The 19,940-nt window shown below is 43.9% G+C and overlaps 1 protein-coding gene across 1 annotated transcript in view; it reads right to left on the bottom strand.

The window, feature by feature from the left end:
* CWC22 (CWC22 spliceosome associated protein) overlaps positions 1 to 19,940 on the bottom strand; it is an 88,183-nt gene that overhangs the window by 51,926 nt on the left and 16,317 nt on the right. The window contains exons 5-11 of the mRNA XM_077272599.1: positions 17,971 to 18,099; positions 17,470 to 17,638; positions 15,939 to 15,992; positions 13,963 to 14,098; positions 12,296 to 12,502; positions 6,953 to 7,015; positions 6,326 to 6,433 (exon numbers count right to left, since the gene is read on the bottom strand). Of these exons, the coding sequence (XP_077128714.1) occupies positions 6,326 to 6,433; positions 6,953 to 7,015; positions 12,296 to 12,502; positions 13,963 to 14,098; positions 15,939 to 15,992; positions 17,470 to 17,638; positions 17,971 to 18,099 (866 nt within the window). The remainder of the gene's footprint in view (positions 1 to 6,325; positions 6,434 to 6,952; positions 7,016 to 12,295; positions 12,503 to 13,962; positions 14,099 to 15,938; positions 15,993 to 17,469; positions 17,639 to 17,970; positions 18,100 to 19,940) is intronic.

The following is a 19,940-nucleotide window of genomic DNA, read 5'->3' as shown; positions in this document are numbered from 1 at the left end:
ATGGGACGCCATGTTGCGTTTGGAGAGCCCCTGATGTGCCTAAACACTGAAACCCCCTACAAGTGACACCATTTTGGAAAGTAGACCCCCTAAGGAACTTATCTAGATGTGTGGTGAGCACTTTGACCCACCAAGTGCTTCACAGAAGTTTATAATGCAGAGCCGTAAAAATAAAAAATCATATTGTTTCACAAAAATGATCTTTTTGCCCCCAATTTTTTATTTTCCCAAGGGTAAGAGAAGAAATTGGACCCCAAAAAATGTTGTGCAATTTGTCCTGAGTACGATGATACCCCATATGTGGGTGTAAACCATTGTTTGGGCGCATGGCAGAGCTTGGAAGGGAAGGAGCGCCATTTGACTTTTCAATGCAAAATTGACTGGAATTGAGATGGGACGCCATGTTGCGTTTGGAGAGCCCCTGATGTGCCTAAACATTGAAACTCCCTACAAGTGACACCATTTTGGAAAGTAGACCCCCTAAGGAACTTATCTAGATGTGTGGTGAGCACTTTGACCCACCAAGTGCTTCACAGAAGTTTATAATGCAGAGCCGTAAAAATAAAAAATCATATTTTTTCACAAAAATGATCTTTTTGCCCCCAATTTTTTATTTTCCCAAGGGTAAGAGAAGAAATTGGACCCCAAAAAATGTTGGCCAATTTGTCCTGAGTACGATGATACCCCATATGTGGGTGTAAACCATTGTTTGGGCGCATGGCAGAGCTTGGAAGGGAAGGAGCGCCATTTGACTTTTCAATGCAAAATTGACTGGAATTGAGATGGGACGCCATGTTGCGTTTGGAGAGCCCCTGATGTGCCTAAACATTGAAACTCCCTACAAGTGACACCATTTTGGAAAGTAGACCCCCTAAGGAACTTATCTAGATGTGTGGTGAGCACTTTGACCCACCAAGTGCTTCACAGAAGTTTATAATGCAGAGCCGTAAAAATAAAAAATCATATTTTTTCACAAAAATGATCTTTTTGCCCCCAATTTTTTATTTTCCCAAGGGTAAGAGAAGAAATTGGACCCCAAAAAATGTTGGCCAATTTGTCCTGAGTACGATGATACCCCATATGTGGGTGTAAACCATTGTTTGGGCGCATGGCAGAGCTTGGAAGGGAAGGAGCGCCATTTGACTTTTCAATGCAAAATTGACTGGAATTGAGATGGGACGCCATGTTGCGTTTGGAGAGCCCCTGATGTGCCTAAACATTGAAACTCCCTACAAGTGACACCATTTTGGAAAGTAGACCCCCTAAGGAACTTATCTAGATGTGTGGTGAGCACTTTGACCCACCAAGTGCTTCACAGAAGTTTATAATGCAGAGCCGTAAAAATAAAAAATCATATTTTTTCACAAAAATGATCTTTTTGCCCCCAATTTTTTATTTTCCCAAGGGTAAGAGAAGAAATTGGACCCCAAAAAATGTTGGCCAATTTGTCCTGAGTACGCTGATACCCCATATGTGGGTGTAAACCATTGTTTGGGCGCATGGCAGAGCTTGGAAGGGAAGGAGCGCCATTTGACTTTTCAATGCAAAATTGACTGGAATTGAGATGGGACGCCATGTTGCGTTTGGAGAGCCCCTGATGTGCCTAAACATTGAAACTCCCTACAAGTGACACCATTTTGGAAAGTAGACCCCCTAAGGATCTTATCTAGATGTGTTTTGAGAGCTTTGAACCCCCAAGTGTTTCACTACAGATTATAACGCAGAGCCGTGAAAATAATTTTTATTTTTTTTCTCAAAAATGATTTTTTAGCACCCAGCTTTGTATTTTTACAAGGGTAACAGAATAAATTGGACCCCAAAATTTGTTTTCCAATTTGTCCTGAGTACGCTGATACCCCATATGTGGGGGGGGAACCACTGTTTGGGCGCATGACAGAGCTCGGAAGGGAAGGAGCGCCATTTGGAATGCAGACTTAAATGGATTGGTCAGCAGCCGTCACGTTGCATTTGCAGAGCCCCTGATGTACCCAAACAGTACAAACCCCCCACAAGTGACCCCATATTGGAAACTAGACCTCCCAAGGAACTTATCTAGATGTGTTTTGAGAACTTTGAACCCCCAAGTGTTTCACTAAAGTTTATAGCGCAAAGCCGTGAAAATAAAAATTCTTTTTTTTTTTCACAAAAATGATTTTTTAGCCCCCAGTTTTGTATTTTTACAAGGGTAACAGGATAAATTAGACCCCAAAAGTTGTTGTCCAATTTGTCCTGAGTACGCTGATACCCCATATGTGGGGGGGAACCACTGTTTGGGTGCATGACAGAGCTCGGAAGGGAAGGAGCGCCATTTGGAATGCAGCCTTAAATGGATTGGTCTGCAGGCGTCACGTTGCATTTGCAGAGCCCCTGATGTACCCAAACAGTACAAACCCCCCACAAGTGACCCCATATTGGAAACTAGACCTCCCAAGGAACTTATCTAGATGTGTTGTGAGAACTTTGAACCCCCAAGTGTTTCACTACAGTTTATAACGCAGAGCCGTGAAAATAAAACATCTTTTTTTTCCCACAAAAATGATTTTTAGCCCCCCAAATTTTTATTTTCCTAAGGATAACAAGAGAACTTGGACCCCAGAAGTTGTTGTTCAATTTGTCCCGAGTACGCTGATAACACATATGTTGGGGTAAACCCCTTTTTGGGCGCACGGGAGAGCTCGGAAGGGAAGGAGCACTGTTTTACTTTTTCAACGCAGAATTGGCTGGAATTGAGATTGGACGCCATGTCGCGCTTGGAGAGCCCCTGATGTGCCTGGACAGTGGAAACTCCCCAATTCTACCTGAAACCCTAACCCAAACACACCCCTAACCCTAATCCCAACGGTAACCCTAACCACACCCCTAGCCCTGACACACCCATAATTCTAATCCCAACCCTAATCCAAACGTAAATGTAATCCAAACCCTAACCCTAACTTTACCTCCAACCCTAGCCCTAACCCTAACCCTACCCCTCACCCTAACCCTAAACGTGACTGAAATACGTGTCACTAAAATACGTGTCACTAAAATACGTGGCACTGAAATACGTGGCACAGAAATACGTGGCACTGAAATACGTGGCACTGAAATACGTGGCACTGAAATACGTGGCACTGAAATACGTGATACGTGGCACTTAAATACGTGGCACTGAAACACGTGGCACTGAAATACGTGGCACTTAAATACGTGGCACTGAAACACGTGGCACTGAAACACGTGGCACTGAAACACGTGGCACTGAAACACGTGGCACTGAAATACGTGGCACTGAAATACGTGGCCCTAAAATACGTGGCACTGAAATACGTGGCACTGAAATATGTGGCACTGAAATACGTGGCACTGAAATACGTGGCACTGAAACACGTGGCACTGAAATACGTGATACGTGGCACTGAAATATGTGGCACTGAAATACGTGGCACTGAAATATGTGATACGTGGCACTGAAATACGTGGCACTGAAATACGTGGCACTGAAATACGTGGCACTGAAATACGTGCCACTGAAATACGTGGCACTGAAATACGTGGCACTGAAATACGTGGCACTGAAATACGTGGCACTGAAATACGTGGCACTGAAATATGTGATACGTGGCACTTAAATACGTGGCACTGAAACACGTGGCACTGAAACACGTGGCACTGAAATACGTGGCACTGAAATACGTGGCACTGAAATACGTGGCACTGAAATACGTGGCACTGAAATACGTGGCACTGAAATACGTGGCACTGAAATACGTGGCACTGAAATACGTGGTACTAAAATATGTGGCACTGAAATACGTGATACGTGGCACTGAAATACGTGGCACTGAAACACGTGGCACTGAAATACGTGGCACAGAAATACGTGGCACTGAAATACGTGGCACTGAAATACGTGGCACTGAAATACGTGGCACTGAAATACGTGGCACTATGACTGTCAGAAAATGTTCATTAAACGGTTAGGGGTGAGGTTAGGGGTAGAGTTAGGGTTAGGGTTTGGATCCCTTTATCACCTTGATGGTGGTGGGTGGCTTTTCAGTGTGTTTTCTGTTTTTTTTCGATAAAAATGCATGCGTTTTTAACGCAAACAAACGCATGTGCTTAAAAACGCAAGAAAATACTGCAGGTTGTATTTCTGAAAATGAACGCATGCAGAAAAAAACCGCATGCGTTTGAAAACGCGACCAAATGCGTACAAAAAAACCGCATGCGTTTTCAATGTCAAATATAGGGAAAAAACGCATGCGGTTTTTTGTGCAAAAAACGCTGCAGACAAAAACGCAAGTGTGAAACCAGCGACGCTTTTTATAGCAAAAAAGTTTTTGCGTCTCCACATTTTGAGACCTATAATTTTTCCACATTTTGCTCCACAGAGTCATGTGAGGTCTTGTTTTTTGCGGGACGAGTTGACGTTTTTATTGGTAACATTTTCGGACACGTGACCATTTTTGATCGCTTTTTAATCCGATTTTTGTGAGGCAGAATGACCAAAAACCTGCTATTCATGAATTTCTTTTGGGAGAGGCGTTTATACCGTTCCGCGTTTGGTAAAATTGATAAAGCAGTTTTATTCGTCGGGTCAGTGCGATTACAGCGATATCTCATTTATATCATTTTTTTATGTTTTGGCGCTTTTATACGATAAAAACTAAAATATAGAAAAAATAATTATTTTGGTATCGCTTTATTCTCAGGACTATAACTTTTTTATTTTTTTGCTGATGATGCTGTATGGCGGCTTTTTTTTTGCGGGACAAGATGACGTTTTCAGCGGTACCATGGATATTTATATCAGTCTTTTTGATCGTGTGTTATTCCACTTTTTGTTCGGCAGTATGGTAATAAAGCGTTGTTTTTTGCCTCGTTTTTTTTTTTTTTTTCTTACGGTGTTTACTGAAGGGGTTAACTAGTGGGGCAGTTTTATAGGTTGGGTCGTTACGGACGCGGCGATACTAAATATGTGTACTTTTATTGTTTTGTTTTTTTTATTTAGATAAAGAAATGTATTTATGGGAATAATATATTTTTTTTATTATTATTTATTTAGGAATTTTTTTTTTATTTTTTTTTACACATGTGGAAAAAATTTTTTTTTACTTTTTTACTTTGTCCCAGGGGGGGACATCACAGATCATTGATCTGGCAGTGTGCACAGCACTCTGCCAGATCGACGATCTGCTGTGCAGGGCTGCAGGCTTTCCAAGTGTCTGCTCTGAGCAGACACTCGGTAAGCCACCTCCCTCCCTGCAGGACCCGGATGCCGCGGCCATCTTGGATCCGGGACCTGCGGCGAGGAGGGAGGTAGGAGACCCTCAGAGCAACGCGATCACATCGCGTTGCTCCGGGGGTCTCAGGGAAGCCCGCAGGGAGCCCCCTCCCTGCGCGATGCTTCCCTATACCGCCGGTACACTGCGATCATGTTTGATCGCGGTGTGCCGGGGGTTAATGTGCCGGGGGCGGTCCGTGACCGCTCCTGGCACATAGTGCCGGATGTCAGCTGCGATATGCAGCTGACACCCGGCCGCGATCGGCCGCGCTCCCCCCGTGAGCGCCGCTGATCGATGATGACGTACTATCCCGTCGGCGGTCATACGGGCCCACCCCACCTCGACGGGATAGTACGTCAAATGTCGGGAAGGGGTTAATGGCAAATGATGGCTGATGGGGATGGTTCGAGCTCATTTCCTGTGTTAGCTCTATACCGACTACCCTGACGAGGGGCATACAAGTACATTGTCCATCGTTAAGGGGTTAAATCACTTCACTGGTTGCGGCACAGAGCTCCTCGCTTACAGATTGGTAGCTTCTATCTATACCGAAACATTACACCAACCTACAGCTCAGTCCGAGTATCAATAGATGTGTAAAAATGGTCAGCCTTTAGAAAACAAGGGTGTTTCCATTCATTGACAGCAAACGTTGTGTAGGAGGAAATTATAAGATTGCAATAATATCCATAAAGAAAGCTGAAATGTGAACCCCAACCGTTCCTCATAAATAGCTCTGTAACAAGCTGACTACTTAGTAAGGTCACCCTGCGGCACACATTTCTTTGTAATAAGCCCTAGCAAGGAGTATTTAGTTTATAAAAAAAAAAAAACACATATACTCAGGACCCGCCAAAATAAAGTACTGGAAACTCGCAGAACACTGCTGACTCCATGTACGTTAATACCTCTGCTTTTTGTAGAGCAGAGACCAGCAGAAGGCCCCGATGACCATCTCCCACCAGGGAAATATACAAAAGGAGAAGAGGACTGTTTAAACATTTTTTTTTTAAGGTCTTGCAAATATTACATTCTATAAACCAAATGAAAGCACCAACCTTCCTCGCCGCCTTCCTCTGCTGCTTCGTCGTTGTCATCTTCATCGCTGTCATCATCACTCCCTCCCTCTTCGCCTTCGGAATCGCTGTCACCTTCATCCAAAATTTCTTAAAATCAAAAGGAAATAAAACTCATTAAACAGAAAATGAATCTACAAATTGAGCACAAAGAAACAAGCCCCACACTGAATTCCTTCCCAATGACACAGAAACCAATAAAACTAAAGCTGAACACTTAGGCGGAGGGCAGGGACGTGGGTCCGGAGTCAGGCCCCTCGCTGCCAATGTTCTCTCTGCACAGAAGTATTTTTCTTCACCGACACCAAATAATAGTAATAAATTCTCTCCAGAGATTTAATGGCATTGTTGGTTTTCGGATGTAGAGTTATTATGCACATTCCAGCAATGACAACTACATCATACCGCAGATTTATTAAAAATACCGGATGAATTTCCATTGTAAATAAGTATGTGCCTCTCCTCTGCTACAGGGAAAAGCACAACGCAGCGAGTGGGCGCACAGCTCTATTAGCTTTACGCAAGGTGCATACTGTATCTATACTAGAATTCATTAATGATTGCCCACAACCCTTGTACTTTATTGCCTCATCTTGTATTATTACGCACCTTTTTTAATGGTCTTATACTTCTCTTCGTTTTCAAGAAAATTTGGATCCATCTTGAAGACATCTAAAACAAAATTCAGGGGATTACTTATCACATGAGACTGACGGCAAAGAAATGCAAGCAATAAGTAAAATGCGTGGTGTTACCCTGCCTTACAGGGGGAGGTCCCATCTCCAGAACCTCCTTGACCTATAAGGATGCATCACCTGGTTCCCCAGTTATTTTTATTATTTTAGTACCCAAGACCCCCATATAGATTGTCCACGGCGCTCTCCTGACTCACCCTATGACTGAGCTGCTGCCAGAACCCAAACATTGATGGACAGCACTCACCAGGGGTAGAAAACATCGAAAAACTTCCTTTACTGCTCCATACACAAAACAGTGTGGAATTTTTCATATTTTCTGCCCCTGTTGAGTGCTCTCCATCCATTTTTGGGTTGGGACTTTAATTAGACCAGTGGATTTTGGGCTTTTTTGGACTGTGTCATTTACAGCTTAGAATCTGCTACGGATCAATTCTTTCTTTTACAAGAGCTGCTGCTGGAATCCTGCGCCAGCAAATTATGTCTTGTAGAAGAAAAGGATCAACCACTGGAAATCCAACACGTCTTCTCCTTCTCTCCTCCAGACATGTCATGGGCGAGTACAGAGGTCCCCATACACATCAGATTGTCAGCCCATCGTGCCAAGATCAGAAGACTTGGCCAACATTAGTCTAGTGTGTGGGGGGCTTTACTGACATTAGTCTAGGGTGCATGGGGTAGCTTTACTGACATTAGTCTAGTGCGTGTGGGGGGCTTTACTGACATTAGTCTAGTGCGTGTGGGGGGCTTTACTAACATTAATCTAGTGTGTGTGGGGGGCTTTACTGACATTAGTCTAGTGCGTGTGGGGGGCTTTACTGACAGTCTAGTGTGCATGGGGTAGCTTTACTGACAGTCTAGTGTGCATGGGGTAGCTTTACTGACATTAGTCTAGTGCGTGTGGGGGGCTTTACTGACATTAGTCTAGTGCGTGTGGGGGGCTTTACTGACATTAGTCTAGTGCGTGTGGGGGGCTTTACTGACATTAGTCTACTGCGTGTGGGGGGCTTTACTGACATTAGTCTAGTGCGTGGGGGGCTTTACTGACAGTCTAGTGTGCATGGGGTAGCTTTACTGACATTAGTCTAGTGCGTGTGGGGGGCTTTACTGACATTAGTCTAGTGCGTGTGGGGGGCTTTACTGACAGTCTAGTGTGCATGGGGTAGCTTTACTGACATTAGTCTAGTGCGTGTGGGGGGCTTTACTGACATTAGTCTAGTGCGTGTGGGGGGCTTTACTGACATTAGTCTAGTGCGTGTGGGGGGCTTTACTGACATTAGTCTAGTGCGTGTGGGGGGCTTTACTGACATTAGTCTACTGCGTGTGGGGGGCTTTACTGACATTAGTCTACTGCGTGTGGGGGGCTTTACTGACATTAGTCTACTGCGTGTGGGGGGCTTTACTGACATTAGTCTAGTGCGTGGGGGGCTTTACTGACAGTCTAGTGTGCATGGGGTAGCTTTACTGACATTAGTCTAGTGCGTGTGGGGGGCTTTACTGACATTAGTCTAGTGCGTGGGGGGCTTTACTGACATTAGTCTAGTGTGCATGGGGTAGCTTTACTGACATTAGTCTAGTGCGTGTGGGGGGCTTTACTGACATTAGTCTAGTGCGTGTGGGGGGCTTTACTGACATTAGTCTAGTGTGCATGGGGTAGCTTTACTGACATTAGTCTAGTGCGTGTGGGGGGCTTTACTGACATTAGTCTAGTGTGCATGGGGTAGCTTTACTGACATTAGTCTAGTGCGTGTGGGGGGCTTTACTGACATTAGTCTAGTGCGTGTGGGGGGCTTTACTGACATTAGTCTAGTGTGCATGGGGTAGCTTTACTGACATTAGTCTAGTGCGTGTGGGGGGCTTTACTGACATTAGTCTAGTGCGTGTGGGGGGCTTTACTGACATTAGTCTACTGCGTGTGGGGGGCTTTACTGACATTAGTCTAGTGCGTGTGGGGGGCTTTACTGACATTAGTCTAGTGTGCATGGGGTAGCTTTACTGACATTAGTCTAGTGCGTGTGGGGGGCTTTACTGACATTAGTCTAGTGCGTGTGGGGGGCTTTACTGACATTAGTCTAGTGTGCATGGGGTAGCTTTACTGACATTAGTCTAGTGCGTGTGGGGGGCTTTACTGACATTAGTCTAGTGCGTGTGGGGGGCTTTACTGACATTAGTCTACTGCGTGTGGGGGGCTTTACTGACATTAGTCTAGTGCGTGTGGGGGGCTTTACTGACATTAGTCTAGTGCGTGTGGGGGGCTTTACTGACATTAGTCTACTGCGTGTGGGGGGCTTTACTGACATTAGTCTAGTGCGTGTGGGGGGCTTTACTGACATTAGTCTAGTGCGTGTGGGGGGCTTTACTGACATTAGTCTAGTGCGTGTGGGGGGCTTTACTGACATTAGTCTAGTGTGTGTGCGGGGCTTTACTGACATTAGTCTAGTGTGCATGGGGTAGCTTTACTGACCCGTTTTACATTCCAACAGCCGTCAGATATATGTCTTACAGTTCATTGCTACTTCCCAATAAAGGAGGAAATTAATAGCCATTAGTATTAGCAGCCTAGCAAAATCATCTGATTACAGTGGAACCTGTCACGCGCGCAGGTGGAGCATGTAGTTTCATGAACCCTCTATGCCACAGGGTCGGGCTCACCTAGGAAAAGGCGTACCCAAGTGGCTACCAGGTCAGGATTGGATGCAGGTAGCCGCCAGGTACTACTCCTAAGCAGTCCCCAAGTACTGTAGCTCCTGACCTCAAGGGTCAGGTGCGCAGACATGGATATGGACTCGGGCTCCGTTCAGACTGAGAGGTTCAGGATCCTTTGGAAGAACAGTTATTGACAAGGAGAGACAGGACTTGATTCAGGTAACGCCAATGCGGCTCCGGAGACTTGTTGTAGCAGCCCGAGACATGGAAAACACGTACAGGCACTTGCTGCACTAGGACCAGGGAACTCGGGATCAAGACTGACTGCACTACAATCAGGGACTTGGGTTCATGACACTGGCCACATTGGAATCAGGGGACCTCACAACTTCACTAGTAGAACACTACACTACCCAATGACAGAAAGTGTTGCTTGGCAGCTCCCTATTGGGAAGGGTGCCTGTTAATCAAGATGCCTCCCAGCTATTGACTAGGAGCCATCTTGCAGGTGAACACTTACATTAAATGCCTCTAAGCTATAGTGCTCCCCTTTAAGAGCACGAACCCTAGGTGCTCCACCGGGAGTCAGCAGCAAAGAGGATGAGCGTTTAAAAAATCCCATCCACACAGGAGAAAAAAAATTAACGCCGTTAAGACGATTCAATGGGAAATTTCAATCAAAATGCACCACAATTTATTTTACATTTACATGACAGTTTCTGCAAATTATGTAATAATTATGATGACTATGAACAATTATTCATCATGACTTACAACACTCCCGGCTAGGGTTGAGCGAAACGGATCGGTCAATTTCATAAGTCGCCGACTTTCGGCAAAGTCGGGTTTTGTGAAACCCAAGCCGATCCCAGGGTGGGATCAGCCATGCGGTCAGCGATCTTCGCGCCAAAGTTGCGTTTCATATGACGCTTTAACCGACACTTTTTCAGCCAATGAAGGAAGAGAGAGAGAGAGAGAGAGAGAGAGAGAGAGAGAGAGAGAGAGAGAGAGAGAGAGAGAGAAAAAAAAAAAAAAATCCCCATTGACTTGCATTGGGTGTCGGTCGGCCCCCCGACTTTTTACCCGACTCGATCCTAAAAGAGCAAAAGTCGCTCAACCCTACTCCCGGCCATTCATTGTGCATGTTAAGGGGGTTGTCCAGTCTACAACTGCAAGTCTGCAGTTACTTTACGTGACTGCAGACTTGTGAATTCTCATATCAGGCGAGAATTCTCCTGTGAGCACCAGGAACGGCGGACATTTGACCACAAGTATGTGATCTGGCCACAATCTGACTAGATGGGCACGGCCTTACTCAATGCAAGTGTGTGGAGAGAGGCCGATAACAGTCTAGTCATATTGTGGCCAGGATTATGCATATCGCCTACTTCTGGTCACAAGACCACCGGAAAGGAGAATCCTCACAGAATGCAGTCGGTGCGGGGAGAGGATTAGCAAGTTTGCAGTCGCATGAAGTGACTGCAGACTTGTAGTTTTAGACAGCACAACCCCTGTAAACTGTGGTGCAATTCCATGAACACCAAGCGGCTGAAGATTGTGATATGTGACGGGATCTCTCTTACAGTCCCTTTACAAAATAGAATGCAGCTGTTCGGCCAGCAGCCATCTTTCCTGACTCCACCATATACAGGACTGCTAGTTCTGCCGAGTGTTCCTGTGTTCTCTATGAGAGATATATTGCCAGCCTCCTCTAATGGAGGCTTATCTCATCAAGAACAAAGGGATCGGCAGCAAGAAATTGGATGTGTCAGATCCTTATCCACCCCATTATCTTTTAGGGTATGTGCACACGTTCAGGTTTTTTCGCAATAAAAACTAATTAAAAACGCATACATTATGCATTCTATCATTTAGAATGCATTCTGCATGTTTTGTGCACATGGTGCATTTTTTTCCGCGAAAAAAAAAAGCATTGCGGTAAAAAAAGCAGCATGTTCATTAATTTTGCGGATTTTCGGCGTTTTTCCAGCAATTCTATGCATTTGGAAAAAAAAAAAATCGCACAAAAAAAGGCGTCAAAAACGCACGAAAAAAAGCGAAAAAAATGCATGCTGTTTTCTGGCAGAAATGTCCGGTTTTTGTCAGGAAAATTTCTGCAAGAAATCCTGACGTGTGCACATAGCCTGAGGGTAGAATAAGGATATCATCTGTAGGGATGGGGGCAGGGCAATGGGAACCTTCAATATGGTCGGGTTCAGCTTACATTAGTTTGATTTGCATTGGGCCTTTATTCTCAAGGCTGGTAAGCAGCAGTTTTTTTGTTTTTTTTACAAAGAAATAAGAATACGAGAGCCAGTCTCAGGAACACATTGCATTTACATAAGAGGGCTTAGACAGAAGTGAATGATTGCAGCATTCTGGCTTTATAGCAGAGGTTTCTGACTACAGCATAGAAGTAGTACACAGAAAAGCATAAGAGATTTGTTGTAACAGAAACGGTGTCATAAAGAGAAACAGCTCAGGGATGAGAAATCTCCGTGCAACAGAATGATCCTGATTTATGTCGCAAACACACATTTTGCAGAGAAGTCAATTTCCAGCTGCCAGAGACTTTCATCAGTGGAGTGATCTATGCAATGCTAGGACTTACTAAGGACATCTTCTGGATTATAATCATCTTCTAGTGGAAGCATGTGTGTAAACTGATCTTCCTCCTCCACCAGGTCCAGTCCTTCGGGGATAACTGGGTGATCCTTAAAGCCGTCCTTTCTTACCGCAAACATAACCTCAATCATGTACTGGACACGTTTGTCTATCTCCGACTCGTGAAGGATGTTCCGGAGACGCTCGAATATAGCTGCAGGGGGGAAGAAGACAGCACTTAACAGCTGAGGAAATACATGTGTTCAGAATGAAGATAATACCTTGGAGATGTCCTCTGTTTAATAACCATTAATATCAGCCAAAAGAGCACCCAAAGGTTTAACCTCTCAGATTTTCACAAGCTCTCAAAGGCAAATCTGACAAGCGAGAGATATTCTTGCCGCGCGCTAGGAAGGTTCCAGGGAACACTTGGTGACAACACTCCATTTTAATATGGTGCAATGTAAAAGTAGACTTAAATTATTACATATCTTTAGGTTCTTCTTGCTGAGAGAGATACATCTACAATAACTTGAATATCTTGCACAAACAAGGAGGTTTCGGGAACTTTCTAGGTATTGAAAGTCCTGTGATCACAGCAGCCTCTGCACTAATTCATTCTGTTACTGGAGAGCTTTGATGGAGATAAGAGCCCAGTGTGAGCGAATAAACTCATCCAAACAGCGACTGGTGATAAGGTTGCAGTAACATTATCTAACACGGCAGATAATGATATCGTCCTAAAATTAAAAAGAGGTCTGCGGGAAAAAAATGGCTGAGCTCTAACATCAGATACTGTACGTAAGGATCTATTTTGTACTGCAGCAATGCTTTAAATGGCTTGTCTAGGATCAGGAAAACATGACTGCTCAGTTTCAGAAACAGCGCCACCTCTGCCCATGGGTTCCGTGTGGTACTGCAGGTCAGCTCTATTCACTTTAGGCTACTTTCACACTAGCGTCGTGCACTGCACGTCGCTATGTGTCGTTTTGGAGAAAAAACGCATCGTGCAAAAGTGCTTGCAGGCTGCGTTTTTTCTCCATTGACTTGCATTAGCGACACAGTGCGACGCTTTGCCACACGTCGCAACCGTCGTGCGACGGTTGCGTCGGACTGTCGCCACCAAAAAACGTTGCTTGTAAAGTTTTTTGGTGCGTCGTTCCCGTCTTTTCCGACCGAGCATGCGCGGCCGGAACTCAGCCCCCGCCTCCCCGCACCTCACAATGGGGCAGCGGATGCCTTGAAAAAACAGCATCCGCTGCCCCCGTTGTGCGGCGCATTCACTGCTAGCACTGCTAGCAACGTCGCATTGCGACGTGCAGTGCACGACGCTAGTGTGAAAGTAGTCTTACCGGAGCCGAGTTGCAACACCAGAAACAGTGTCATCCGAAGACAAAAAGAATTTCACAAATGTATCATTTTTATGCTTTAAGCAAATAAATACAGATTATTATATTTTACTAAGCTATGTATATAAAAAAAGCTTGTGGTGGGTGATCTACGTCAGCAGCATTCATTGTAAAGGTGTTTTAGGCATAATGTATTCAGCGACTCCCATGTTGGATATTCACAGCACCGCGCTCGGGCTACAGTTCACCTCTTTCCAAACATTAAAGTTAATGAGCAAAGTAAAGTGTCCTGACACAGTAAAGAGACGGCACAGCAAACACTTACCATTTATACCTCTGGGGGTTACTTGAGTTAGCTTAAGACCGCTTTCCTTTAAAAAACCAATAGAAACTTCAACACTGTCATCTGTAGGTCTCTCCAACAGCAATGTCAGCATTTCCAGTGCCAGCACCTCGTGGGCCTGAAGCAATGAAGAGCACAGAGAAATGCCTTCGCTTATGCTAAAACGACCAACTCCTCGGCAGCAAACATCATAATCGCAGGGTGGTCACACCGAGGCAGACACTACACATTTATCATAAATTACAGGGGCTCGGAGGAAAACACAGTTACAACAAAAAATGGTAAATTTCAACTGTAAACGGGTATATTGGTAAAAAAAAATGCAGCGCCATCTTGTAACCAGTCTAAATCTTTTGGTGTGATTACAGGAAGAGGCTTCACCACGGCTGAAAAAAAGGGAATTTTAAAAACAAAATAGAAGTTTTCCATTCGGTAATGGGCACTGGCTTTGCAGTTGAAACTGTAGCTTTCCTCCAAAAATACATGGCATTAACAATCAATTAGTAAACTGAGCCGACTTGCTGTAAACCTGCACTCTGACGTGGTTTTTAGCTGCGATGTGGCCACTGAATTCACATTAACATTGAAAAGTCATAAAAAGTAGCTACATTTTTTGTTTTACTTAAAGAGAATCTGTCAGCAGGTTTTTACTATGTAATCTGAAGACAGCATGCTGTAGGGGTTAAAACACAGATTTCAGCGATGCCTCTCTTACCAAGCTCCGAGGTTTCGTTTGCTTGCAATGATTGTTTTAGCACCAGGAGCTTATCATTACTGGGACACAGCAGAGTGGATGCTAGTCCAACACGCCCCTCCAGTGATAGGCACCTCACTGTCTATACACATTGTATGTAAAGAGCCTGGTGTGGGCGGGGTTAGCTTCCTCAGCTCTGCTCCATTCTAAATCGAAAAACTCTGGATTGTTTCAGAACGGCTGCACCCAGTAAACTAAGTGATACATCATTGGATTCAGGTTCTCTTTGCCTACATCATGCTGCTCTAAGATGAAGGAGCAGAAATCTGCTGACAGATTCCCTTTAACTCCTTACTGACTACCAATACGACTGACCTAAGATATAATTGAATAGCATCCCCGATTGGATAAAAATGCAGATGTCAGCTGTACACTATAGCTGACACCCTGCTGCCTCAGACACGATTGTTGTTGGCACGACAATGGCACTTTAACCCCCTTAGATGCTACGGTGTGTATTAATGGTTAACAGCGTGGGGGCACTTAACCTCATCGGCACCCTTAGATCTCGATGTGTGGTTCTGGTGTTTGCCATGGCAATTTATGGCCAAAATGACTTTAGAGTCTGCCGGCTTTAGTAACCTGTTCAGAGGTTAGCGACATTTAGGTGATAAAAAATAAAAAAAATTATTTCCTGTTATGCCACTGTGCATTAATTCCTGAAAAGCACCTGAAGGGTTAATAAGCTATCTGACAGCAGTTTTGAATATGAAGAGGGGGTGCTGGTTTTAAATTATATCAATTTGAGCATTTCCAATATACGCGTCCTCCAAAGTCACTTCAAAACTGAACAAGTCACTGAAAAAATAACTTTTGTACGTTTACTAAAAAAAAATACAAAAATTACTATTACAATTTTAAAGTTTCTAACATCCTAACAAAATAACAGATCATTTTACAAAACGATGCTGATGTAAGCAGACATGTGGGATATGTTAGTTATTTAAGAAGCACCCCATCAAAATTTGTATCATATTAATATATAGCAGTCATCCTATTACATAGCAGTGAAAAAACGCTGAAAAAAAAAAGCCTAGTGTGAGCTTACCCTAAGTGTTATTTTACTGGGGGAGGAGAGGGCAAACATGCTGATTGGGAAGGGGTTGTCTGAGTAGTGGACAACCCCTTTAAGAGATGCAGCAGCTTTTTCCTACTGTCAAACTCAGGTCACAACTATGGAAACAGAAGATGACATTTTACTTACCACATTCTGATTAACGAGATGAGCAACAAACTTCGAAGACGTTAAACAAAGTGTCTGATAACAGAAAAAAAAAAATAAGTTGCAGTCAACAGTGGAAATGTCAGCATCCCTCCATACACAGGAGCCACATAGCAAGGCAAAGGTGTGGTCAGACTTACAATATCAATTTTCATTTACCCCGGGTACCAGATGGTGAGTCAGTGTGACCGAAAAAGTAATTTGGCTGCTAAATTTTTAGACTAAAGATCCAAAAGGAGCCCAAGTGGTTTTTAAGAGATCGTTTTAATAGGATAGAAAAGAAACAGCACCACACTTGCCCACTGTTGAGTCTGGTAGTGCAGATCAGCTCAATTAAGCTGATGGAGCTGTAACAGCCCAAGGAGAGGTCGGGGCGTTTGAAGACAGTAGCCATGTGGTTCTAAACCTGTACAACCCTTTCAAGCCCAGAACCCTGTTGCATAGACCTATTTAAAGGGAATCAGTCAGCAGGTGCTTGCTACCCCATCTGAGAGCAGCATAATGTCGGGGCAGAGACTGGGAATCCAGCGATGTGTCACTTACTGAGCTGATTGCTGTCACTTTGATATAATCACTGTTTTCCCTGCTGCAGATCTACCACTTCTCTGACATATTCATGACCCCTGTATAACCCCACCCTTCAGCACTGATTGGCAGCTTTCTACCCATGTGCACAAAAGCTGCCAATCAGCGGTGTGGGAGGGGTTATACAGAGGTCATGAATATGGAGGACTACTAGTCTTCTAGTGACAACCTGCTGCTGGTAAAACAATAATTTTATGAAAACTACACTGAGCAGCCCGGTAGCTGACATCACCAGAATCAGGGTCTCCGCCTCTACATTATGCTGCTTTCAGATTAGGTGGTAAAAATCTGGTGACAGATTCCCTTTAAAACATCATTCTGCATACCTGCTACTAGAGGGAGCCTCCTATATGTGTATTTTATGCAATGTATTCAGAAAACTCCTAGGCCCCTATAGTGGTGGCAGCTGGAAACCTGAACATAGACCAAGATGTCTCCTGTTTTGCCAACCAGTCTACTATAAAGGCTGCCACCGACTAATCTACACTTTAATGTACAGGTTTTCTTTATTTTACATATAATAATTTTTATTTGGAGACCATAAAACATCACTTGGCTTTTAATTCCTCCTAGGAAAAAGCTTCCAAAGGTATTCTATTTGTCGGAGGGGTTGACCACTTTATAAAATATATCCATACAAGACTGATTGTGGCACATAAACCTGCCCATGTATGGGTTTAGTAAACGCTGCCAAGCGGCATATACACACGTCTGTATATAATATATATAGATAGATAGATAGATAGATAGATAGATAGATAGATAGATAGATAGATAGATAGATAGAGAGAGAGAGAGATTTATTTTTTTTATAGGAAGACAACTTATTTCATAATAATATTCTGTATATGAGAGAATAGCCTAACAATAGCAGCACAATATCAGAGGGGGTGAAATGTAGCAAGAGCATATGAGTCTCAGAGCCTACCTTATCATTTCTTCTGTAACCCTTGCGGAAATTCAGAATGAGCCTCTTTAGGATGAGTTCTCCAATCTGAGGGAATTTGGAGTTGATGATCGCCACCAAGGCAGCATAAACATGAGTGAAAATAGGAGACTGACTCTGAGCAAGGAGAACAGATCTGGCCAGCTGACCTCTAAGAAACATAAAAGACCGTGCTTACTATAAACACAATATTAAAGTATAGAGATATACAATATTATATGTAAAAAAAACAAGATATGCTTGTAATCAGACAGCATAATTATAACGCTGCTTTACTTTGTCCTAGGATGTTACAGACCTGATTTTACTCTCTTTACAAATCTGCACCAGTTTCAATCCCAGAGACCACTTACAGACCACCATAAACTGTAACTGGAGGGGAGAGGACAGGAACGGGCATTTTCTGATGCCTCTTGATTACCTGCACTGCTTTATTGGAAGTCATGTCATATATCTTAAAAACCTAAAATAAAGATCGCTTACCTTCCGCGAATAATGTTTTCTTGCAGAATCTCCTGGATAATATTTCCAATGTTAGAAACGTTCACTTTGTTGATGAGACCATTGACTGATTTCTTCAATGCCTCCCAGCTCATTCTTTGGTAAGCTAGACTGTTATAAAAAAACAAAACAAAAAAAGAAACAAAACAGATCAGTATCCCCAAAAACAAATAGATACAATGAAGGTACATGATGCAATCAATAGGGTAAAGGTACCTTCACACTAAACGATATCGCTAGCGATCCGTGACGTTGCAGCGTCCTGGCTAGCGATATCGTTTAGTTTGACACGCAGCAGCGATCAGGATCCTGCTGGGATATCGCTGGTCGTTGAACAAAGTTCAGAACTTTATTTGGTCGTCAGATCGCCGTGTATCGTTGTGTTTGACGCCAAAAGCAACGATACCAGCGATGTTTTACACGGGTAACCAGGGTAAACATCGGGTTACTAAGCGCAGGGCCGCGCTTAGTAACCCGATGTTTACCCTGGTTACCAGTGTAAAATGTAAAAAAAACAAACTACATACTCACCTTCGCGTCCCTCGCCGTCCGCTTCCCACACTGACTGAGCGCCGTAAAGTGAAAGTGAAAGTACAGCACAGCGGTGACGTCACCGCTCTGCTGTTAGGGCCGGCGCTCAGTCAGTGCAGGAAGCGGACGCCGGGGGACGCGAATGTAAGTATGTACTGTTTGGTTTTTTTTACATTTTATGCTGGTAACCAGGGTAAACATCGGGTTACTAAGCGCGGCCCTGCGCTTAGTAACCCTATGTTTACCCTGGTTACCCGGGGACCTCGGCATCGTTGGTCGCTGGAGAGCGGTCTGTGTGACAGCTCTCCAGCGATCAAACAGCGACGCTGCAGCGATCGGCATCGTTGACGCTATCGCTGCAGCGTCGCTTAATGTGAAGGTACCTTAAGAAATAAATCACAATGTGTGGGTGCAGCTGCTAGACACGGTTCAGAGTCACACACTGGGTTCATAGCTGTAGTTGTACTTAAAGCCCCATTTATCAGGTATGGCTACAGGAAGCCGAAGTTGCCTTCCACTTTATGGTCTGAACAGTGTATCTGGCCCACTGTACCCATTTTCTTCTATAAAAAAAAAAAAATTAAATAAAAAAAAAAAAATCTACTTTTGGAAGTCAATAAGCCCTAAACCTGGACGAAAATCTACAAACAAACAAAAAAACATTTACTAGAACTTCATTTTTCTACCAATTGAAAAATGAAGGTAATTAAAAGTTGTTGGCATTTTAGGACTAAAATAAAAAACGTATGTAATTTACAATTCTAAGGTTTTCAATTTGTGCCCCATTCTCCATCTTGCTGATGTCCAGCCTGTTGGCGCTATTGTCCAGAGGATGGGTGCAGATGGCGGAGCAGGTCACAAAATCTAACATTCAGAACCTCACCAAAAAAGACACAAAGCGTTCCCACTGCGCCAATTTCTTGAGGTCCAGGATGTGCACAGACGCGGCAGGAAGGTTCAGTGTGTTTCAATGGAAGAGGCTGAATGGCGTTCCTTTTCTCGTGGATACGGATGGAGGGGCCAGTGACGAGACTCATCGTTCAGCCTCCCCCACTGACACAATGAGCCTTCCCGCTGCACTGCGATGGATTAGTGAGGAAAAAATAAGGGGAAAGGATTTAAAAGGGGCTCATCTCCAATATCCAATCCCAATATGCAGTAAATGTAATAATAATAATAATATTAGCAAATACCTCCACTCATGAATGTAGTATAGTTCTTCTGATTGGCTATGTTGCCTACCCATGTGCAGGCATTGCAGTAGCTGAGGTATCAATGGTTACAACCACACATATAGTGACACAGTTAGCTTTCAGTGGTCGTAACCATGGATACCTTAGATACTGAAATGCCCTGCACATGGGGAAAGCGAGATAGCGAATCAGAAGAACTATACTACATTTCGTATTGGAGGCATTTGC

This window comes from Ranitomeya variabilis, chromosome 7 (genome assembly GCF_051348905.1).
Source record: "Ranitomeya variabilis isolate aRanVar5 chromosome 7, aRanVar5.hap1, whole genome shotgun sequence".
NCBI lineage: Eukaryota > Metazoa > Chordata > Amphibia > Anura > Dendrobatidae > Ranitomeya > Ranitomeya variabilis.
The sequence above is the reverse complement of the archived record's forward strand: the minus strand, read 5'-3'. Positions and strand labels throughout refer to the sequence as shown.